General features: G+C 38.4%; 2 protein-coding genes across 4 annotated transcripts in view; both read left to right on the forward strand.

Moving 5' to 3' along the window:
• The first annotated feature begins 778 nt into the window (after positions 1-778).
• On the forward strand, positions 779-10,346 carry sparta (spartin a). Of its 2 annotated transcripts, XM_053515664.1 has the most exons (10): positions 779-1,506; positions 2,318-2,512; positions 3,642-3,795; positions 4,335-4,529; positions 5,031-5,189; positions 5,300-5,390; positions 6,891-7,081; positions 9,798-9,908; positions 10,023-10,205; positions 10,326-10,346. In XM_053515664.1, coding segments are annotated over exons 1-8 (1,680 nt in total). In that variant the 5' UTR covers positions 779-813; the 3' UTR covers positions 9,800-9,908; positions 10,023-10,205; positions 10,326-10,346. The 2 variants fall into 2 exon arrangements, with proteins under 2 accessions (XP_053371639.1, XP_053371638.1); XM_053515663.1 differs by lacking the exons at positions 9,798-9,908; positions 10,023-10,205; positions 10,326-10,346 and having other exon boundaries at positions 6,891-7,197.
• Positions 10,347-20,716: 10,370 nt separating this feature from the next.
• dclk1a (doublecortin-like kinase 1a) overlaps positions 20,717-24,726 on the forward strand; it is a 56,180-nt gene continuing 52,170 nt past the window's right edge. For both annotated transcript variants that reach the window (XM_053476228.1, XM_053476231.1), the window contains exons 1-3: positions 20,717-20,853; positions 21,462-21,841; positions 23,628-23,974. In XM_053476228.1, the coding sequence (XP_053332203.1) occupies positions 21,484-21,841; positions 23,628-23,974 (705 nt within the window). In that variant the 5' untranslated portion in view covers positions 20,717-20,853; positions 21,462-21,483. The remainder of the gene's footprint in view (positions 20,854-21,461; positions 21,842-23,627; positions 23,975-24,726) is intronic.

The following is a 24,726-nucleotide window of genomic DNA, read 5'->3' on the forward strand; positions in this document are numbered from 1 at the left end:
AGAACTGAAATTGCCATGAACAGTTTGTACCCGAGCCTCCATCAGTGAAAGCCGACTTTACTGTATGTTAATCTAAACACCTTTCCTGCTCTATGGAATGTGTAACTTTAGCACGCAGACAAGCAGGAATTTATTTCTAGTAATACTATCTGATATCTCCATAATGAGGACGGGTTCTGTGTTGAGTCTGGTTCCTCTCGAGGTTTCTTCGTCTTGCCATCTCAGGGATTTTTTTCCCTCGGTGCTGTCGCCCCTGATTTGCTCATCCGGAACAAACAGATAGTTATAATTCCAACTGTTATTTTTTACATTTTCTTTCTGTAATGCTGCTTTGCACCAATACCAACGGTTGAAATCGCTATGCAGATAAAATTAAATTATTATTTTGGGGTGGAGGGCTGGGGAGTGCCAAATCTGGAAGTCCTGATCTGTGTACAGTAACTTTCACAGAGAAATATGCCAGTTGTCTTTCAGGTAGAACAAGATGCCATGAATTGTTGCTGCAAAGATCAGTTTTGTAAGGTTTGATATATTTAACCAGACAGAAACATAATTATTTTTGGGTTAAAGTTTATGATGGTTTTAGCTGTTTATTAGGTATTATTAGATTTCTGTGAAATCTGTAATGCAACTGGCCTCAGTCTTCAATGCATTTTCAGCTGCCAGCTAAGATATTTCAAATGTCATGTTCAAATGTTAGCTATGAGTGTTTACACGATTGCTTAAACAGGATGTCTGTGCATTTCCTCATTATTCACCAATTTCAGGTTTTTTTACTTCTAACATCACATGATCCACATCGTAGTTTAGAAAATGGAACCTTCTAAGCCTATTGAGGTTCAGAACATAAGGAGGCATTATGAGAAGGCACTAGAATACCTCAATGCAGGACATCTGGAGGATAATTTGGGAAATAAAGACAGAGCGATTGCCCTGTACCGACTGGGAAGACAACATCTCCTTCAGGGCCTGGAAGTAGCCTCTGTCCAGAATGTCTCTCAACAGGTACCAGTGAAGATGAATGAAATGTTAAACAGGGTCAACACTTGGCTGGCTTTGCTGGAATCCACTTCAGCCACAGGACCATCCAGTACCCAGAATTGCTATCCAGTCCTGACCCAATCAACAGAGACAGTAAGGTTCCATACTCACAGAGCGCATATGTCAAGCCCTGTAGGAGGAGTTCCCTCTCCCCCACGCTCACCCGTAGTGGCCTCTGAGGTGCTCTGGGATCCGCCACCTGCCTACACCCCAAAACCTATAGACGGGCATATTTCTTTTTCGCAGAGCAAGAGGATGACCTGTCCTTCACTCCCAACAGCACAGCTGGGTTCTGATCATCAAGATGTTCTTTATTTCTTGTCCCATGGTGTGCAGATATTCTTTGTTACACCAGATGGGCAAGTCAGTGCACCATCATATCCAGGGTACCTGTGGATCACCCTGAACGGCACCCAGCATTCTAATGATAGCAATGACACTAGACATCCTCTCGCTTACCTGCAGGTGAGTGAACCCTTTCTGAATTTTTATTATATTTAAAGCATTAAGGTCTTAATTATGTGTGCATTTTTTAAAATAAAAAATAGCAAGCAAACTACAGATTTTTTTATTTTATTTCAATGTGCATATACTGTATTTACTATAACTGAGGGAGATTTCTTAAATATTCAGGTTTACATTTCTTACTTTTCATAAAAAAGTTTAATTTTCAGTTATACCTGTACTTTTTTTTAATGCCCATAGTAAATGTGATTAAACTGTAACACTCATTTCGACTAGTTGTTTATTTTTACCGCTCAGATGAATGGCATGCCATTTAATGCTGTTTAACAGCTGCACTCTGGGCCAGATGGTGTTTGGGGCTACTGCTGTTTTGCTCATGGCCATGGCTCTGGCATTGTGCTGTGTTGGCACTTTTTCCTTTTCAAAAGCCTGGTGTCAACTGCAACTGGCCAAATCCAGAACACACACAAGTACACAACGCAGTAATACCCAAATGGACATCAGCAGTCTAACACTTTCTGTCCACCTCACACGCTCACATCCACACAGTATCCACACAGTAACAGCAACACCACACGCATACAAAATTCTGTGTGTCACCCAGCACTCTTTGTTCCATATGAGCCCTCTGAGACAAAGCACATTTAGGGGAATGGAGGACCTGACATTTCAGTTCAGTCTGTAAGCATTTTTAAAAGTGTTATTTTGAAGACTAGGTTATTGTTATTAAAGATGACATTAAGTACAAGGTCACAGATAAACTTGCGAGTGATGGATAAAATGAAACACCATAACTGCGTTATCTTTGCAGGTGTGTGGTTGGACCTACCCCTTGTTTCCAGACCTGCCGGTCCTGCTTAGTGACAGTGGTGTGTTCACATTCCCTGATACCATGGCAGCAAAACCTGGATCCTATATTGGGGTTGTGTTGTCCTCAGAGCTGCCTGCAACAGACAGAGCTCTTTTCCAAGAGCACCTTTCCTTATTTACACAGCTTAGAGTCCAGGTAACACAGCACTACAGTTCTATCTAAAGCTTGGGGTAGGATGGCTGTCACCAAAAAGTTGATACACTTCAAATTATGTTACTATATAATACACAATGTACTTGCAGGTAAATGTCACCTTAGATGACGGATGTTCATGCTCATCTTTGGAAAATGTTACAGGAAAATATTATGGTATACTGTGCAGTCAGATCCATACATACATATTTATTTATTTATTTATTTATTTATTTATTTTTGTTAGTGACAGGTAACAAAGAAAGGTCAGGTTAGACAAAAATCAAATACAAGACTACCTTAAACCAGAATAATTGAAAGTGGATAATATAGAGAAGGAAAGTAATAAGGCAGCACGGTGGTGTTGTGGTTAGCACTGTCGCCTTGCACCTCCAGAGTCCGGGTTCGATTCCCGGCCAGGCTCGATTCCCGTCGCTGCGTGCATGGAGTTTGCATGTTCTCCCCGTACTTGGTGGGTTTCCTTGGGTAGCAGGTTAGGCTAATTGGCATTCCCAAATTGCCCGTAGTGTGTGAATGAGAGTGTGAGTATGTGTGTGTGTGCCTTGCGATGGATTGGCACCCTGTCCAGGATGTACCCTGCCCTGTGCCCTAAGTCTCATCCCAGTTCAGCATACTTTTCACTTACTGAAAACACCTGCAAAGTAGCTCAAGTAAGGAAACGCAGCATTAGGTGATGTCCATTAGGTACAATTTGTTTGTCCAATTACTTTTGAGCCTGTAAAATGGTGGGACTTTGTAGAAATGACTTTCAATTATAAACAGTTTATTCAATATTTTGTTAAACGTCTTGAATTAAAGATTAATGGCTGCACTTACTGTATCAAATCCACTGTGGATACAAATATCGGGTCAGTGGCCAAATACTTATGGACGTGACTGTAATGACAATGAGGACTATTAGGATTATTGCCTTATTGAGCACAAAAACAAATAAGAGCCAATAAATAAGAGCCAATAAATAAGAGCTAATTTAAAAAGATTTAAATGCAAAATCTAAACTACAGGATGTGATGTGTACTATATTCCAATAGCCCTCATACAGTATGTGCTATGTGCATATCTTTGCATACTGCTGACAAATATTATTATAATGATTTTTACCTCCCTGAAGTCTGCAGAGGACAACGGAGCAGGTGAAGCTACAGGCAGAATCATGAACCTGAATGCAAGAACTCTCAACAATCCTTCAGAAAACCAAACTTTAGGAAAAGAGAAGAATATTGTACCCGGATGGGGTGAGAAGATGTCACAGAGCATCACAGCAGGTTTGCATTCATGAATACACCCATAATAAAACAATGATATATATTAGTCAGTAAGGTCATACAAGTCACTGTTCTGGTTACATAATACTGTCTCACCCACTTCTTCTTGATCACTTTTGAATATAATTGTGGTCTTGGAACGTTGGAAGTTTAAATTCTGGTGCTGCTTTAACCCTCTTAAATAATTTAAAGATTATATCCCTTCTAGACAACTTGCTTTTTTGATTAATCCCTAATTTTCTTCAATCTTCATCAATTTCCATTCACCCGTTAGTTCTCGCTCATCATACAGCAGCTACAACCCAGGACACGTAAAGCCCAACAGGGGGCAGTGTATGTCCAGATGAAACCTTACAGATACTTATTAAACTAGTCCTACTTTTTAACTGGACAAATGCTGAGAAACACTGGCTTAATACAAAGGTGGCAAGTTTATTATAAAATTGTGTTTGTGGTCTGATAAAACTATTTTGTCTGCACATACTAACTCCATACTACTATCTATCTATGCTTTTGTCGGCACATACTATCATGTTCAGGGGCTTCACGGCTCAGTCGGGGCTTTGTGCAGGGTGGAGAGGCCACAGGTAAAGCTATTCACAACGGTGCGATCAAGCTACGCGAGCACATCACACCAGATGAGACGCCAGCTGAGGTCAGCCCTCGAGTCACCACAGGCCTTCGTGTAGCCCAGCAGGCTACCGGCGGAGCTGTCAAAGTCAGCCGGTTTTTGAGTAAGTGTCTGAGTGACAGGGAATAAAGAAAGTCAGTTGATGTTGTATAAAGCACCTCTGTGCATGGATTAGGAGTCCTGCTGTAACACTAAAGCTGACATAGTGGACGTCTGGAAATTAAAAAAAAAATTTGGGCAGAGATTACTTATCGGTGTGTTGAGTAAAGAATACTTTATATCTGCAGTAGAATGAGTATGGTGGGCAACTTAAACATCACTGACAAGTCATTTTTGCAACTAAGGTTGAAACATATTAGCCAGTAAAACTGCATGTTAATGCAAAGTTTCAATGGCATCTAAGCATTGAGTGATATTTTTGAGCATGAGACCTGACATGTATCTAAAGAGAACATAAATGAAACTCTCAGGGGACACTTTTCTCTCTCACTTCACACCAACACTCTGTATTGCCCTGTTTTAGGTAAAATGTGTATTCTTAAATGAGTAACATTTGATCCAATGACTTTTGATAATGAAACGTAACTGTATAACTTTTTATTAGTTAATGGGCTTTCAACTGTGATTGGACTTGTTGGGAAGGAAATAACACCACATGTTAAGAAGCATGGTAGCAAACTGGTCCCAGAATCCTTAAAAAGTAATAAAGATGCCTGCACCAACTTAACCGGAGTTAAATTGGTGGCTGTTAGTAGCCTAAAAGGTGAGCAACTTATACACTATCTACTATACTCACATTGCTTTCATAGAGCTTATTCTTACTTCCTATACTAATAATGCATTTAAATTTTATTCATTGTTTATTTCATTTAGGTGTCTCAACTGTATGGTCAGGTCTGGAGACAGGAGCAAAGACAGTTGGTAAAAGTGCATGCTCTGAGACAGTGTTGACTGTCAAGCACAAGTAGGTGTTTAATGTTTTTCACTTTTTCACTTAAATATTAAATATTTTAACAATTTTCTGTTGTGCTGTTGGGGAAATGCTTTTATCCCTCCTGTCTCTTTCCTCTTGGTGTTTCAGATTTAGGGGTCTAGACCTCCTGCATCCCCCTAGCAACATTTAATTGGTGGCTGGAAATAACTCCAATTATAGACTGAATCACTCATGACTAACACTGCTTTTAAGTGCCTTATTGTTTGGTTTATTTTGCCAAATCAAAGGTTACTCAGCAGGTGCCCGGTTTTACCGAGGAGTCCCTGCTGTAGGTCAAGTGCAATAACCAAAATGAATACAACAGTCTATTTGATTTCTCCTATTCCACTATTGACTTACATTTTTCAGACATCACATAACTTTTTTTATTTTAAGCATCCATTATGACTGTTTTAATTATAAATTATGGTATAAATTATGGTTAAATTATGAATTGAACTATAATTTAATAAATTATGGTTAAATTAATTAACTAAATTAATTAACGAACATTAATTAATTAATTAATTAATTAATTAATTAAATTAACCAGTATAAATAAAGGTTCATGAGTTAAATGCATTTGGTATATACATTTATTTCATAAAATATTTATTGCGTTAAAATTCAGATTTTAATATTTTCTTGTCTACGTTCCCAAAACCAATTCAGCAGTAGGTTTAGCTTAGAACATACACTATATGGCTGAAATTTGGGAAACCATAGCATCACACCCATGTGGGTTTTCCTCAGAATGTCTTTGTATAAACTGATATTTAAACTGATATTTAAAATTTCCTTCTTTGAAGTAAACAGGCCCAAACCAGTTCCAGCATAGTAATGCACCTGTGCATGAAATGAAGTCAATGAAGACATGGTTTGCCAATGCTGTTGTGGAACAATGAGATGAACTGGAATACTAACTATACCCTAGTGCTTCTAATTCCATGCCTTACTGCTTGATCTCACTAATGCTCTTGTGGCTGAATGAGTACAAATCCCCACAGCCTTGCTTACAATCTAGTGTAAAACATTTCCTAAAGAATGAAGGTTATTAAAACAGAAAAGAAGAACTAATTCTGAAATTCTGAAATGAAATGTGATGGTCAATTGTCCACATACTTTTGGACACATAACGTTTCTATTCTTTTATTTTACTACCCAATTTGTTGGCATGTTAATTTCTTTGAAGGCCAAATTTGCCTGTTTGTCAGGGAATCTTACTTTGCAACTGTTGCCTCTGGATTGTTCCTTTGGGATAAATGTACATTTTAAATCCACATTTCCTGGAAAATTCTTTGTTACAGTATCTATTGTTAAAATAGCCTGATTTGAATTTAAATTAGATTTTTTTTAAAACTTGATGTTCCTTGTGGGTTAATTCTTACAAGAGTATTAAAAACAGATGTACTGATAATGACATCCATATGCTAACATATTGAATTTAAAAGTGTAGATTTTCTCACTTGGTTTTGATTGTGTGTGATTAAGATATGGCAATCAAGCCAGCCAGGCTGCAGACACTGCCATCCAATCAGTGTCCAATGTGGGAATCACAGCCTTCAACTTGGACAATCTAGCCCTCAATGCTGTCCTGAAGTGTGCAGAAAAGCAGTCATCAAGAGCCTTAACTGCGGAAGACCAGACCATGAACCCAGAGACGAGAGCTAAGTCGGAGATGTGTAGGAAAAAATAAAACAATTTGCTCCAGCGTTCATCTGGATGCAATCAAGCAAAGTTTACACAATATATATTTGTGCCATGTTAATGTTTTAGTTCTATTATTAATATTTTGATAATAAAAATGATGTCATTGATGTGGTTCTACTTCAGCAGTAATCACTTAGTCATGGTCAGGGTTATGATGGATCACGGGACGTAGGGGGTAAGGTAATGCAAAGAGTAATAATTGCAGGTGAATCTACACAGACCCACAAAATTTGAGTTATAATCAAGTCTTAGACAATGTGAGGTAAGAGCACGTATTAGTGAGCTTGTGCCTAAGATTCAGTGAGTTTTTGAGACAGATAGCTTTAAAATTACCAATAGAAGATCAAACTAAACTGCAATCAATACCACTTGACATTTTCATTGGTGTCATCTGAATTTAAGCATATTCTGTAATTTATTTATTGAAATACATTTTTAAATATTCAAGGAAAAATAGCTGTGGAAAAGGTTCTGTATGGATCATGTACTGTGATTTCTCCAGTGCTTTCAGCACCATTTAGAAGCTCTTATTTAAAGCCAAGCTGACTGACATACAAGTAGACCAATACTTGGTGAACTTGCTAACAGACTACTTTACCAGGAGACCACAGCATGTCAGAATGAAAGACTCCCCCTGTGAGATCTTGGCTAGAAGCACAGGAGTACCTCAAGGGACTGTACTTTCCCCCTTCCTGTTTACTCTCTGTTCACTGTATAAATACCTAGACCTGCCGCTGAATGACAAGTTGGACAGGTCAACAGACAGAGTTGTTCAGTGGCAGACTACTACCACAGAGCTGCTCTACCAACAGACTTTGTCCCAAGGACCATAAATTGTTTTAACCAGTGTCTTTACATGGCCATGGGGATATGGATTTGTACTCTTAGGCTTGAAGGTTCCTCTGTTACTACTGTACACATTCTTTGTTAAAGTTGTTGCTCTTTTTCATCACACACTCGCTGTTCATAATCATATTTAGATTATTGCAGTAAAGTTACCTGACACATTTCTGGCTTAAATAAATTTCCAGTAATGGGCTTAAAAAGGTTAGAATATGTAAATTGCAGATATTCACAAGTGAAACAATCAATTATTATTTTTTCCGCATTTATACACCAATTTCTATGGAAATAGCCAGGTGACTTGAAGGACCTTCGAAAAAATTACAGTACAGGTTTAATGAAATGAATATGTATATCATGTACTGTATACAGGATTTTCTTTCTTTGTTTTAATTTCTATTAAAGATGGGTAACCTTGGCTAAACATTGTATGTGACTTTATTTAACATAAATATATTTACCATTACAGTTTAGCTCTTCTCACAGTAGCTCTCTCACTCACTCATTTTCTGTACTGCTTTATCCTGTATTTACGGTCACAGGGACCTGAAGCCTATCCCAGGAGGCTTAGGGCACAAGACATGGTGCCAATCCATAGCAGGGCACACACACACTGTGGTCGATTTGGCAACGCCAATTAGCCTAATCCGTGGGGGGAAACCCACCAAGCACGGGGAGAACATGCAAACTCTATGCACACAGAGACAGGAATCCAGCGTGGCTGGGGATCGAACCCGGACCCTGAAGGTGCAAGGCGGAAGTGCTAACCACCACACCACCTACATTTTCAATATCTTAGCTGTGTTGGCTAGAGGACTGGGTCAGAGCAAGTCCAACACTGCAGGTCTTGTGGGATGTTCCTGGTCTGCAGTGGTCAGGACATACCAAAACTGATGAACAGGTAGTGTAGAACAAATTGATGAAAAAGTGAATGCTGGTTGTGATAGAAGGGTCACAGTGCTTTACTGTTATGGGGGCAAAGAGGGGACCGTCTCAATGTTACTCAGGTGGTCATAATGTTATGGCTGATGGAGGAGATTTCTCCTTATTCAACAGGAGTAGTCGTCCCTCATTTGTGATGATATATTTAAGGCATTTAGTCGTTAATAGTTTGTTCCGTTGTTCCTGAATATTAGTTTAACGGCAACAGTTGATTTCTTGCTTTTTTATTGAAACACATACTTGTACAGCTTATAATGAATCTTTTCATTGGGCTGTTATTGCCGTTCGTAACGGAATGAGCTGCAGCGACTCCACTCACTGTGAATGGTACAACCCGTTACCATGGTGACGGATTAACAGCCAGCGCGCGACTCTCTGAAGGTTGCTTTTAGTCTGTGATTTATTCAGTAGATTTAATGATGGGAGACGCTGATATAAACACATATCATTTAACCCGATTACAAGCCGAACTCGAACAGGAGAGAGAAAGCAGGTAAGTATGATTATTCCGGTTTAGTTACGTAATCTAGAAACTGTCAGTGTTGTCTTAATCCCGATCCTCATCCGAGCACATGCGCATGCTTTAAAGAGAGATGCTGAAAGAATCTGTTTGTGACCTGAGACGCACCTTGGCTGATTTGGAAGAGCGAGTAAACAGTGTGGACGGGGAAGGTGTGTAAACTGAATGAACTCATGTGTTCTCTCCCATGCCTTATTACACAAGGTGATTAGTGTGGAATGCAGTGTGTTTATCTGCTCTGACTCACTGGGATAGGAGAGCAGGCACAGGACAGGGTTTGCCTTATTCTGCAGGTTTGAAATGTTTTCCATGCTTAACGGTTGAAATGTGTGTTTGGGTAAATTGTACTGTAAGACAGGCTGAAACACCTTCTGTGTGCACAGGAAATGAATGGAGAACCAGATATGAGACCCAACAGGAGCTTAACAGGCAGCTGGAGAGACAGATTGGAGACGTACAGGAGAGGCTGGAGAGTCTACGCGGAAACCCTATGGGTAAAAAAAATCCCAAATCCATTAAGAAATAGTTTTCGAGAAAATATGAACTCATTAAATCTGCAACATTCATTTGTTCAGTATTCCTGCCATCAATACAGTATTTTCTAACAGCATGACAAGGCTCTCTGAAAATTATCGTCAAGAAGACAAATCGTCTATGGCGGCAGTGGTTAGCACTTTCACCCTGTACCTCCAGGTTTTGGGTTTGATTCCCTGCTCAAGTCTTTGTGCATGGAGTTTGCATGTTCTCCCTGTACTTCTCTGTGTACTCCAATTTCCTTCCACAGCTCAAAGGTTAGGCTAATTTCCCAAATTGCCTTCCAAATTGCCCCATAGTGTGTGAATATATATATATATATATATATATATATATATATATGTGTGTGCTCTGTGATGGATTGGCACTCTGTCCAGGGTGTACCCTGCCTCCTGCCCTAGGATAAGTCTCCTGGGATAGGCTCCAGGCCCACGCAACACCGCACAGGATAACAGCGATATTGACGATAAGTTAGTGTGTGTGAGTGTGTTTCACACCATGAAAAGGTATTTTATATAATCTCTTTTCATCTTTTTTATCGCTCATGTTGCAACTGCACTGACATATCAGTTAATCGGGTACACATACATATAGTAATGGTGGAGTTAAATAGTCAAATGTGTTATAGAAACCCTCAGTTGTATAAAACAATATAAACATAAGACACTTTGCATAAAGGTGCCTTCCCATGTAAAAAAACAAAACAAAACTACTGACTGTTTTTCCTCTGTAAGTAGGCACAAGCTTCCCCACTCCATCCATCATCAGAAATCTAATATCGTTTAATTTGCAGAATCTTGCAGAAGTCCTCGATGGGATGATATAATAGGGACCACTAAGCTACTTTCTAATCAGATTACCATTTTCCCTACTAGGCTCAATTATTAATAATATTAAAATGCATTATGTTTGAAATGAAAGAATACATTTTCATTTAAAACATACAGTCATAAGGTGGTGTAGTGGTTAGCACTTGCACCTCCAGCATCCGGGTTCGATTCCCGTCTCTTTGTGCATGGAGTTTTCATGTTCTCCCCGTGCTTGGTGGGTTTCCTTCCACAGTTCAAAGAGATACTGTTTTAATTTTAACTATTTTCCACTGCAAAATTCAGCAAATCAGTTTATCTTTGTGTGCACAGATTTAGTCATAGTTTGTTGGAGTGGCATTTATTTCATATTTCCAATGCAGTAAGATGCTAAAATCAAGAGAAGAATGTCACACTTTCTACACACAGGAGAAGGATGACAAATTAAAATGTTTGTCGTGCTGTTTCTGCACTTTTGACAAAAGAAAAAAAAAAATCATTTATAAAGGCTGATTTATTAACTATAAATTTTTTTTAGATCGACTGGCTTCAGTTCGCATGTATGATGGGATGACAGTGGTAGGTTAACCTTTGATCATTTACTGAATTTCAGTATTGTGGAATATGGATACATTTTTTTATAGATTCACCAAATCCATTGCAATATTATTTTTGTGATATTCACCTCTGTAAGCTATAATAGCTCTAATTGTTCCTATAATTGTTCTAATTCTTGTTCTTGACCATTGCTGTGTTTTGTTGGTTCTTTCCAAATTAAAGCCTGTGGCAACTGTGGCAAGCCATTGTGCTGATTTGATTCCAGATTAATACCAATATCAGAGAGTGCAAACGAGACACACCTCTGGGGATTTAGAAGATCTGCACATGCTAATCAACCAGTCATGTACACATGTCCATTTTTTCGAGGCCCTTCAATAGCACTCGTCTTCAACATCTCACTGGGGGGGGATTTAGTTATGTTTTGACTGCCAGTTTTGTTAGTCAGTGTGCAGGCACAGGTGCGGTTGTATTCCTAAGTATAATTTGGTACAATGACACAACCATGCCTCACTCCCCTCTTGTCAGAACAACCTGACCCACTTCTGGGTAAAAACAAGTGCAGTGAGGGTGATTGTGGTAACGCTATGGATGCAATACATGTAAGTGCTATTGCATATTATTATTTGCATTATTCTGTAATAACTGTGAAGGAACAGGCCTGAACTATTATAATATCCCTAACCGTTATTAGATTCATTAAACTAGCCCACTGTAGCTGGTACCCATTAGCTAATGAGTTCACTCGGCGAGCAGAGAGATGTTAAATGCGAGTGCTGTTGAAAGCCCTTGCTAAAATTAATATGTGTGCATGGCTGTTTTATTTGCATGTGAATGGTCTGCCCCTGGAAATGAATTCTTGATGCACAATGCCGTGAAAGTCGAAAAAGTCAGTCGTGGAGATGATAGGCTTTTCCACTGTGAATATACCCAAGTTTCATTACCAGTAATGATCCTTGATATAAAGGACGAGTCATCCACGGCATGCTGATAGAGTTTTTGACAGTCCTGGGTCAGCAGCCTGGGGACGAACTTGGCAGCAACATGCTGCATGTTCAAATCACATCTAAGGTTGTCTGGATTGTTCCGTATGACAAACGTATGGGTATGAGAGATCTCCCGGTATGAGAGATTACCATTCCAGCCCTGGGCATTGTATAACCTTAACTGAAAGAAATTGTGACTTTTTCCAGTACATTGCCTGATGAATAAAATGCAAACTTGCTACTATTGAAATGGCATGTCCCCATCTCTACTAAAAGTGCATGTGTTGTTCATAGCATGGTGGCCTTGGTAATAAAATTATCATAACCTGAATAAAAAGGGGCACGGTACTGTAGGTACTGGTACTGCAGGTCCATCTGCAACTTTTTTAAAAATAATTTTCCAACTGAATTAAAGAACAATACAAATTAAAATTTTATTAAGTTCCTCATGGCCCCAGCAGTCATCCAGGGTCATGTAATCATAGTTACATCTATAACTTTCACCTGATATCTTAATTTGAAATGTTCATTTTCTTTCCTTAGAATGCATTAAGACACCGACTTAAACTTTTGAGCACTGAAAAATCTAGCCTCCAAAGTCACCTGCTTGAATGCCGCCTGAAAATCAAACAAGAGGGAAAGGTATCTTCTTATTCTCTCTAATAATAACTTCGGATTGCTTGTGGACATGTGGATGGCATGAATGATCTAATATGTGTACAGCTTCCTGAGGCATTACAACAACATGACAACAAGCACATTTGCTATAATAAGTCAGCATTGTTCAATGTAACAATAAGAAGAAACTGTTTGTGCAAACCTTTAATATTTAGTGTGTGTTTTTGTTTCCAACTTTATAAGGCATACCAAAAGGCCTATGACGAGCGGCGAGCTTATCTTTCTGAGATTGCGAAGGTGAACTTAGTGATCTGTTATAATTAGGAAATACTTGCCTTTTTATTAGCAATTATATTGCAAATTTAAATGCTTTATTATCAATTTTATACAGTTTGTGTTTTGATTTATATTTTTCTGTATCATTTAAAAATAAAATATATTTTTTGTTATGTTTATGTCATCAGGTCTCCTCTGCTTTTGATTGGACCAGAAAACAGCAGTTGACCCACATCCAAAAACCCACCCATAATACAGGAAAAGGGTAAAGTATCAAAGATGCATTGTTTAAAACCTTTGGCTTATAAATGCAAATCTTCATATTTAATTTCTTGACATTACTATTTTTTTTTCATAATTTATTCATTCCATAATAGTACCTTTGTACTTTTCAGTATGGCTCCAGCTATATGTAATACAGTATGTGGAAATAATACTTACAACTCAATTATACATATTCCTCTTGTATGTGTATTCATTAGGAAATTACTTAATGATTTATTTATTCTTTTAATAATTTTAGTATAACAGTCTTTGTAGACCTTTGTAGAAACATGTTCACCCTTACAACTCTCACTATTACACATGCATCATTTGCTTTGGTTATAGTCATAAACCCTAGGCTAACCCTAACACTAGCCTTCTGTCTTGTGTTCATAGAGCTCCAGTGCCACAGAAGCACGACATAAAGGCAAAAAGAGGTGCAATCAGTACATTCCCACAGACTCGACTGCCAAGATTAAAGCGCTGACAAGAAATGACCCGAACACAGAAAAAAAATCATCAAAGATGCATATAGCATGACAGATTTTTTTTCTGGCTCTTATGTAGGTTGAAGTACACTTGAAATGTAAGCATACAAGTATGATGGTCAAAACAGGCAATAACAACAAAAATACTGATGGCAATAAACCTGGTCAGAGTTTGACATGTAAACATCAGATGAACTGAAAAAGAAATCTAGAGGAAAAAGAGCAGTAATATTTTGGCACCATAAATATATTATAGTTATTGCAGCATAGTGATTGTAGGTAAATCAAGAGTGTGTGTGCATACAGTATATGTATTAATAAGTAGATAGATAGATAGATAGATAGATAGATAGATAGATAGATAGATATGTGTATATTTTAGCATTAGTGCATTTATACATTTATTCATGTTATATATTCTTTAATTATAGTTAGTAGTAAACTGACATAATTTACATGCTTGTACAGTTAATCTGTCTTTCTCTTGCTCCATATCTGTTTATACTGAATATACATGTTTTATATAAATTCATTAATTAAAAAAGCAAGAAAATATCACACATTTGCACTGAATAAACTTTGTTTTTGTTTGGTTGGGCTCTCTTAGATGCACAGGGTGATTAAATGAGCATGTGTTTAAACGCTTTATCTATATCATCATATAGTAACATGTACCATCACTTAATCTGCAAATGCCTGTAATTATTGGTGATTAGTGTAACAGATACATTTCCAACAGAAATAAATAGATGACACAATTACAAATAATTTATTATGGGCTAATAAACTGCTTGTATGCAGTAGCCTTATGTATATCAAATCTAGGTGCTGAATGAAATTAGGGAATTTTTATACATACTTATTTTTTGACAGAACCATCTGTAGCCTACAAACATGGCCACAATACAATTCTAAATAGATGTAGATGTAGACATTCAGTCTATATATAAAGTAGACATACAGTATGTGCATAACTTCAACAGAGGTCGGTGAAAAGACACTGCGGTACCCCTGGTGAAAATAAAGTCATTGACTAGAGTGAAAATGGTTTTTAGAGTGAAAATGTCTGGCAACCGTGTCATGGACGGAACATGGCGTTTCTGCTACCTGAGGAATCTTGGGTATTGCTATTCCGCCAAAATTCTTACTGAGGCCCTGCCCTGAAAATATATATTCAAATAGTATTTCTCATGCCCAGTGTTTCTGCATCATGCATTTCTGCATGTTAGCTAATTATAAAAATTCAAGCAATCATACGTCTGCAACAAGTCTTTCTTTGTATATAGGGTACAAATACATTCTCCCTATTAACATACCCCATGCCTAAATGTAGAATTGTATGCACTGTTGTTTTGGATACCAGCAATTACAATTACAATGTGCAGATCATGTTCAGATCATGTTCAGAGCCTTCTCATTCCCTCGGACCCTGATAGCTAATGATTATTTTCTGCTCACTAGACCCAATTTCAGAGGTTGGTCATTGGTACTTCAGTTGCCTGCCACTTGTGGGGCATGGATTAGTTTCCAAGCCAATGCATTAAACAAATCATCAGGAAATCAGGAAACGCATCTGGTGCTAAACCTGTGCCAAACTCAAATATGTAAAATGAAAATAAGAAGTGTTATCAAAAAGAAGAGCAACACATCATTTCAAAATATCAAATTCTCCAGTGGGGTCACTGTTCTGACAGTGAACTATGTTGTTTGGATCTGATGGAATTGTATTACTAATGGAAGTTTTGGCAGACATCATTTGCTCTAAAATGTAACATTTTAAAGTAAAGCGTCTTTGTGATCAGATAGTCAGTGTTATAGCTTACTTGAATTTTTTTTGATGTTTGCAAAGAAAGACTCCATCAACCCTCAATGTACTCCAATATGTTGATGCCAGTAGCCATTTTCTCCAAGAATGTTAATAAGTGCTCATGGAGTGAAATTAGTGTGCACCAAATTCAGAGCAATGTTTATATAAAAATGTTTTTTTTTCCTCATCAAAGTATTTCCTAGTTATATCGGCTAATATAAAACCAATTGTTTTGTTAATAAGACTTGCTACAGTCTTATTGTGGTAATCTATATGAACATTTTTTGATTAGTAGATTATTTAGCGGCTGCAAATTATTTTTTGCACATTGCAGTTAGGTTACATGTTACAGTAGGTTAACCTGATTGATCTCAGGAGCTAAGCACCCTGCAGAGGTCAAACAGATAACCTGCCAGGGTGCTGAGAGGTCTATTCTAAACTCTATTCTGCTGGAGATTTGCCCTGTTCTGACCAAGATATGTTCTGCTGGAAATATGCCCGGGTTTGCCCCAAAAAGGAAGAAAAAACCCTAGATATGCTTTTTTTCTGCCCTAGGTCATGCTCTGTGACAACTCTAATGTCCAGGACATCCTGTTTGCACTTTTGTGCTGGTATTATCACTGTGCTTCAAGGTTATCATGCTGGCACCACCACCGAGCTTTAAAGGATGTTCTGTAGGCAAAATTGGTGGGTTTTTAATAACGTTGTGCTGACACCACTACCAGTTCATGTGTGCTCCACACCCCAGCTTTGTTTGTTGTGCCTGCAGTGCAGCCCAGATGGCACTTTTGCAAGATTTACAGAACATCATTCTTGTGCCACAACCCAGCCCCACTGATGCTCCAAAATCTAGCTTCCAGTGCATCATTCTGGTGCCCCACCAGGTTTTGAGTATATAATGCCCACAGGGAATCCTAGTCCTAGTAATCCTAATCCTTGCCCTATCCTCAATGCCATTGTGCTGACACCACCACCCTCAGCTTCAAGGATGCCACATTGGCCTCCGAGGGGCACAGTGGCGAAGTGCTCGCCCTATTATCCAGAGATTCGATTCTCTGGGTATGATGTAACCTCCCACGGACGGAGGTCTAGAAAGAGCTGATTGGCTGAGCCTTCACAGAGGGGAGGGATGAGAGGTACTTAATGCTCCCACATTAATCACGGCTCCAAAGCCGATCAGGGGCGTCTGTGAGTTCACGCAAGCGGAAGAAGCGTATAGCGCTGTCCTCCGAGTATGTTATGCTGCCCCCAACAGTGCGTAGGCTAACCGTTGGAAAAGATGCAGTCGGCTGGCGTCACATGGTTTGAAGGAAACACGTGATAGTCAGCAGCCCTCCTGTGGTAGTAGTAGTCTTAATGTAGGAGCCCCCTATTGACGCGGAGGAATTGGATATGACTAAATAAGGAGGAAAATCCCCCCCCCCCCAAAAAAAATAATAAAATAAAATAAAATAAATAAAAATGTCACATTGGATGTCACACAGGCTCCACCTCCCTGATTAGCTAAAAATGTTGCTCTGCATTTCTGTTTGCCTGAGGACAGCGCTTCCTCCTAGCCTTCCTATCCATGTTGCACCTCCAGACTTTACATTGCAGGTCTTTTTTCCTTAGTGCAGCCTCATCTTCGGGGCGATCACCCCCAAATATGATAGCTCAATGGAAAAGACTTCTGCAGACAATTACTGTTTGTTTACATGTGTTGTGCATTATAATCAATCATAGGTGTTTTCCTGTTGATTGGCGCATGTACATATATCCTTCTTGTCTATTTGAGAACTGCTGCATCATTTCTGAGCTCGCCAAGCTATTTAGTTTAGGATTTCTGGTTCGACTTTAAGCCTGCTCTTGTTTCTGACCTTGCCTTTGTCCTGTCTTTGATGTGCTGCTTCTTGATCACTCAGATTCTTACCTGTATTTTTAGACTGCATTTTTGAACTGAGTTTTATACTAATTGCCTTCTCCTCATTAAACATGGCTTTTACCTAAACTTGCATTTGTCTGCACTTTATGTAACATGACAAGTACTATTTTAGTTTGAAGTGATAATACATCATGTACAATGCCTGGCAAAAATGGTCACATGTGGATTTAAATAAGCACATGCACAACAGCCTTTAGATCTAGATAAGTACTGATAATTACTACACAGTTCTTTTAACATTAGCTTATGCAGTGAGTAGTTTCTCATTTCTTAAAACTCACATATTATGCTATTTAAAAAAAAGTTATTATAAGTCTTAGAGGTCTTCAGAATCCAGTAGTCAGTAACTATTGTTAGGCTCACAGAGTACCTAAATTCAACAACCAAGCTTAACAAACAGTAACTTTAAAATAGTACCAGTTACAGCTTCAGGATCTGACATCGAGTCACAGACAGAAGGTAAGGTCCACACTTGATCTTTATTATTTGAAAAAATCATAGAATGGTTCCTTATTGGGAATGCAGTCAAATGTGAATGCAGTCAAACACACCCGCATTCAGGTTTTGAGCTGTCAGAACATTTTCACCATAAACAAATGATAGCCACTGGTGTTTCCATCTTTTCTTCATCAGAAATATTGGCAGTTGAAAAAGTCGTATGTACAGATTTACAGTATTCAAGTGCAATGGGAGCATCAGGATAGGAAGTGCATGAGAAATAATTCTCACACATAAACACATTTAATTTTTTACACATGAACTGTCCATTAAGAGCCTTTAAGGGCAGTGAATATATTTATTACATACTGTATTATTATATCAGAACAAAAATTGTATATTGCCTATGGTTGATCTAAACTGGTGTGTTTAAGTCTGTAGGAGCAGGTAGAGCATAAAATGATGTTTAATAATACTGTACTTGTAATTTCTAATTCGCATTGGTTTGAACTTGTGGCAAACAATATTGCTATGATGGTTTATGACCTGGTGACTTATATACACATAGTTAGATATATTTTGCCATTCTGCATGGTTCTGGTTTCAGCCCACTGCTTTTCGCTCTATATACAGTACCTTTACTAATATCATTTATAAATATGGCAATAGTTTTCAACTTTATGTTTTAGCAGACATGACAGTCACCGACATAAGTCGAGAAATGTGTAAAGGATATTAGACACTGGAGGCTTATTAACTTCCTACTGCTTAATTTTGACAAAACAGATGTACTGGTACTAGGAACACATGCAGCTAGAAATAAGCTTTCTGATCAGATATTCACTCTGAATGTCTTCTTTCTTTTATCATGTATAGCTGTAAAAACCCTGGTTGTGTTTATTTTTTAGTCTTTCGTTTGAATTTTATGTACATAATATTACTTGTCATAATCCATTTCAGATTTTATTGTTTATACACCTTCTTTCAAATACTCTTAATCCACTCCATGTGTCTCTAAGGACACTGTCATTCCGCTCTACCTATTTCACAGCCACAGTTCATGCTTTGCCAGATTGTCTGTTCATGTTGTGTTTGATCTCTCCAGCTTTCATTCTGTTCCTGGATCTTCCTGTAAATCTGACTCTGCCTGTTTTGAACCTGCTCTCAGCCTGCTCCTAGTCACTCTGCGCATCTGTCTGTTCCTCTCAGCTAAATTTATCACATAAAGCTTGGACTCTGTTTCCACCCTGTCTGCCCTCTTACATATATCTACCGAATATCAGTCTTTTAGTAATGCTACTAAATTGGATTCTGTCTTAGCCTCTTATACTGTATACGTGTATATATATCTGCGTTCCTGCCTTATAACCTACCTGCATTCAGCACCAGCACACAGATCACTGTGAACTGCTACAGACTTTCCACAGCCTCATCAACTTTCACAGTCCACCTGCTTACAGCGCCTGGGTCCTCAGCCTCCTGTCTCCTATCCTGACAAACAGAAAACTTCTCCCTAACCCTAACCCTAAGCAGCACTTCAGAATATTCATAATGTTTATATTCAATAAACATTTAAGAATCTCACCTATGTTGTTGCATTTGGTTTAATTTCTGTTAAATGAAGATCACAGCAGGGGGCTTTTTAAAATTTTTTATTTTAAACAAAGCCCTGTTATGGTTACAGTTCACTGATTAATGTTCGGGACTAATTCGGTCCACAATTTGTGTTCAGGTTCAGCATTTACATCTAGGCTGAAAGGTTATTTGGTCAGTTGACTTTTTTGAGAATACTGTAAGTACATAATATGCAGTAGGTAAGCAGGTACATCTGTAGGGTTTATGGACATATGGATTTGTAATGTTTGAATGCTTATGTCATTTATTGCATTTGATTAAAACAGTTGATAAAAACGGTCATCATAGTGTTTTCAATCGACGACTACAATCTCTTTGATAGTTTCGTGAGCAGATGGTAACTTCATCAATATTGTGGACTTTGTGTTAACTTAAATTAATTTCCTGCAATTTTATAACACAGAAATAATTTATCTATGTGTTTATGTTTGTGACAAATAAGTATTGGTTCCCTTTTAAGTCTGTTTTTTTTTCCAGGTTTCTTCCTCATGCCATTTTCAAGCTGTTTTGTTCCTGGCAATGTCACCTCCGGTCTGCTCATTAAGGACAACTTATAAAGCTAAACCTTTATACTTAAAAAAAAAACTATACAATACAAATACAAATATACGATACAAAATACAAATGTTTATTTCTGTGGAGCTGCTTTGTGACAATGTCCATTGTTAAATATGCTATACAAGTTAAAATGAATTTATAAAGATAATAATGAATAATTATACTTTTCTGTTGTAACTACAGTTTATTCCTAATACTGTTATTTGTGATTAACTCAAGTTAAAGCTTTAATGTTAGCTGTCTCTACTTATTGTATACTGTTATGTTATGCTGTAGCTGGCATTGGGTGAGGAGGAGGAGGAGGAGGAGGGGTGGCGCTGTGCGGTGAGGTGCTGCATCTGAATGAGGGACGAATCTCACGTCACGGAGGAGGGAGAGAGAGGGAGAGAGAGGGGGAGACAGCTGGTGAGCGAGCCGAGCGTCCTCGCACACAGGACAACACACTCGCAGTACAATAGACGCGTTGCACATCAAAGACACGACTCGGATCTGCGACCTGAATTTCGGCTGTTTAGAGGACATCTGCGTGTTTCCTGCGCCGTGCATTTCAGTAAGTGAGCATGCTGTGTCATTTAGAATTAAAACACTATGTTAGCCTGTGGGACGAGCTGCTCTGGGTCTGTTACTCAGACTGTGGGTACGAGTTTAAGACCTGATAGGTTTACCTGGCCAGTGTGATAGCATCTAAGCTCCAGATGGAGTTCATACTCCAAGTGTTTTGAAGGTTTAGTGTTTGGCCAAAACAGAGGCAAGAATCAGTCGCATTATGTGGGATCCGCTGCAATAACGTATTTGGGTGTAAATGAGTGCAATTTAACCAGGTGTCTAATGTAGACAGATCGCATTGACTTTTGTAGCCTGGTTTAACGTTATATTATTGATGCTATTTACATCATGATGCCAATTACATTATTAATATAACATTCGTTTGACATATTGCGTTGACTTTTGTAGCCTAATTTATGGTTAAATTAATGATGCCAGTTATAGCACACTCTTCATTGGGTTTATTAAGGTTTAAAGCCTAAAGCCGATCCTACTGTGGCCTCTTAAGGAGTTGTTAAAAAGTTATTTTTCGCCCCAGCCAGGGGTAACATCGATTCCCGTTAAACACGCGCAGTAGAGGCGATGTCTCAGTCTTTCCTGTCTCCGTTACAGCTTTCAGCTCTCGCCAGCAGACATGGATGAACACTTCGACGCACGAGATAAAGTAGAGAGGAAGGACCGGGGCGGCTCGCGAGCCAACGGCGTCCCAAGCCCCGCCCACAGCGCGCACTGCAGCCTGTACCGCACGCGCACGCTCAAGGCGCTCAGCTCGGAGAAACGAGCCAAAAAGGTCCGCTTCTACCGGAACGGAGACCGCTACTTCCCCGGGCTGGTGTGCGCCGTTTCCTCCGAGCGTTTCCGCACGCTGGACGCGCTGCTGGTCGAGCTGACGCGCGCGCTCACCGACAACGTGCACCTGTCCCAGGGCGTGCGCGTCATCTACGTCATCGACGGCTCGAGAAAGATCACCAGCATCGATCAGCTGCTGGAAGGTGAGGAGAGGAGGCGAGGGGAGGGCTGACACCTACATCACCGTCCACTCATCACCTCCACTCATTACTGTTCAGGATATAAGTACAGAAGTTAATAATGAAATAAGTTACAGTCACAATTAACATCAACCTACTGTATGCAGTTCATTATGTTGCCAGTTAATTAGGTACACCAACTTTATATGAACCCATAAAGTGCTTCACGACTCCAAACATTTTGACATCACCAGACACATATTGACATCACCAGTCACCACCCGATACAATATTTGCGATTCTATGACTCCCTGTTCATTATTATATTTTCACGGATTTTGTTACTAATTTAAACCTTTGAAAGTTTAATGATTAATTAAATGTAGCCCATTCCTTATAACATTAATTTTTTATGACTTTATGAAAGAAGTTGAGCATTGAATCACTTATTCAATAGTTTATAGCATTTCATTTGTAGGATTATATAGAAACAATGACGTTTGACCACCTCAAATGCCTCCAAAGTCTTAAAATTTGTATCCAGCTTCTAACACGGCAATTTTTTCTACAAAATTACACTTGCAGTGTTTGGAGACTGGTGTAAGAGTGTGTAATGAGTCGGTTTGAGACTAATTCAATCACAGAGTTTGGAGAAAAAGGTAGATAGAGGGCTTTTAATGTGAACACATTTGATAATGTAACACCATAAAATGTGTTTCTTGTGCGCCACTCGGAAGCTTCTGCGCTCAGTATAGACACTATCAGTTTATGTTTAGGGCTGATAGGCCGATCATCAGTCATGGCAAATCAAACTGAAAGCCAGCCGATTCTGGTCACTGGCTGATTTACCAGTTCATCTCTATTATAAAAGTAAAAAAAAATAAACTTATTACCTCTTTAAAAAATATACATTAATGTCAATTGAGTTATTATGGAACTTAAATAAATAATTTGTTGCCACCAGATATTATATATATATATATATATATATATATATATATATATATATATATATATATATATATATATATATATATATATATATTTTGTTATAGAAATTGAATAAAAATACCCCCGATAATGCTTACCAAGCAAGCAGTGTGTGTAAATATATCCCTATTTTCAATGCTTGACCTATTTTAGCTTATTCTAGATCTTTGGTTTGCTTTTTGAGATGTTGGTCGGCCTGAACTTTTGCTAAAATGTAGAAAACCTGGTCAATCATATTACATGCCTTTTAGATCAGTCCACTGGATCCTAGCCCAATCAAGCACTTATGGGAGATTTTAAATATGCATAATAGACAGTATTCTTACCACAAAGAACAACTGAGGGAACCTTTGGCAAGAATGGTGTTTATCCCTCCACTACAATTATAGAAAATTGTAAAATCAGTGGTATAGCACACTGAGGCTAATTTAATGTCTTATGGTGACTCTGTACTTTACTAAGACACATGCAGTTTTTTCCCTTAACTAACTTGCAACACAGGGCCACTTAATGCTTAAATACCAATACATTCAGTGTCCACCTAATGATGGACCTGTTAATAAGAGGTATTACTAGTGTAGCCTATCTGAATGGTGTATAACTGGTGAAATGCCTACAACACTAAATGATAACGTATCCCTAGTGAAATGTCTATAACAAATAAATATATTTAATTTGAAATTACATCAGTGAGTTTTGACATATGTATTGCTAATTATCTCTGATCCTTTCCCTCTGAAGCCTCATTTATCAATTAAATAATTGAAATGTCATTCCCCCTCACTGTTACTCTACATTGCACCATAATTTATGTTTCCAGGAGAGAGTTATGTATGTGGCTCCATTGAGCCCTTCAAGAAGCTTGATTACATGAAGAATATCAACCCCAACTGGTCTGTGAATGTGAAGGCATCTGTATCTACTAGATGCCTCACCTCCCTCTCCAACTCTAAACTCGGGCCCCATGAGTCTAAAGAGAGCAAGGACTTCATCAGGCCCAAGCTGGTCACTATCATACGCAGCGGTGTGAAGCCGCGCAAGGCTGTTCGGATTCTGCTTAACAAGAAGACAGCTCATTCGTTTGACCATGTTCTCACTGACATCACGGACGCCATCAAGCTTGACTCTGGGGCTGTTAAGAGGATCTACACTGTTGAAGGAAAGCAGGTATGACAAGCTCCTTTATTTTGTAATTGACAAAACATGCCTCTCTAATACGGTAGCTGATATCAATATTTTAACAATCCAAAGTAAATTTTATCTAAAGTATCAAGGCAATTTTTATATCTACTTACCTAATCATAATTATGACCAAATCCGCATTATACATAATTGCATCAGTGGATATTTAGACATTTAATTAGTGAATCATTTGTGCCTTCCTATCTCTGTCATACAAACCAGTTTTAATTTAATCAGTATTAACCATAAACATTTGCAGCTGTTTACCTTTTCAGGTCCTATAAAATATAATTACCTTCTCTTATGCACATACTGTATATGTACAATATACAGATACATACTTCTAGACAAAAGGTACATAAACTGCTATTTAATTAATCTTGGACAGGTAATTTCTTAATCGGTATAAAAATATGTATCTCTAACAGGGGGGTCTGATTTCTAGAGGGTTAAAGGATTGCTCAGTGCAGCATGCATTTAACACACCTAATTTAATTGATATAATAGTATTAACAACAGGAAGCATGGCAGAACAGCGGGTAGATTTCCTGCCCAAAAGCTCCACCTCTTGATCCTGGGGTCAGGTTACCTAGTGTGTGAAGTAATGTTCTTTATGTGTTTGGCTGGGTTTCCTTCGGCATTTCCTCTTTCTTCCTATCTCCACAAAACATGTTAGGAGGTGGACTGGCCACTGTGAATTACCCCTAGGTATGAATGCATTTATGGATGGTTCCCTG

This window comes from Clarias gariepinus, chromosome 17 (genome assembly GCF_024256425.1).
Source record: "Clarias gariepinus isolate MV-2021 ecotype Netherlands chromosome 17, CGAR_prim_01v2, whole genome shotgun sequence".
Classification (NCBI taxonomy): domain Eukaryota; kingdom Metazoa; phylum Chordata; class Actinopteri; order Siluriformes; family Clariidae; genus Clarias; species Clarias gariepinus.

What these genes read in the sequence shown, in the direction of transcription:
- sparta (XM_053515663.1), top strand. Translation starts at nt 814, where the DNA reads ATGGAACCTTCTAAGCCTATTGAGGTTCAGAACATAAGGAGGCATTAT. An exon ending in GTCACAGAGCATCACAGCAG is followed by an intron (nt 3,796 to 4,334) that starts GTTTGCATTCAT and finishes TATCATGTTCAG; the next exon opens with GGGCTTCACGGCTCAGTCGG. An exon ending in GTGTTGACTGTCAAGCACAA is followed by an intron (nt 5,391 to 6,890) that starts GTAGGTGTTTAA and finishes TGTGTGATTAAG; the next exon opens with ATATGGCAATCAAGCCAGCC.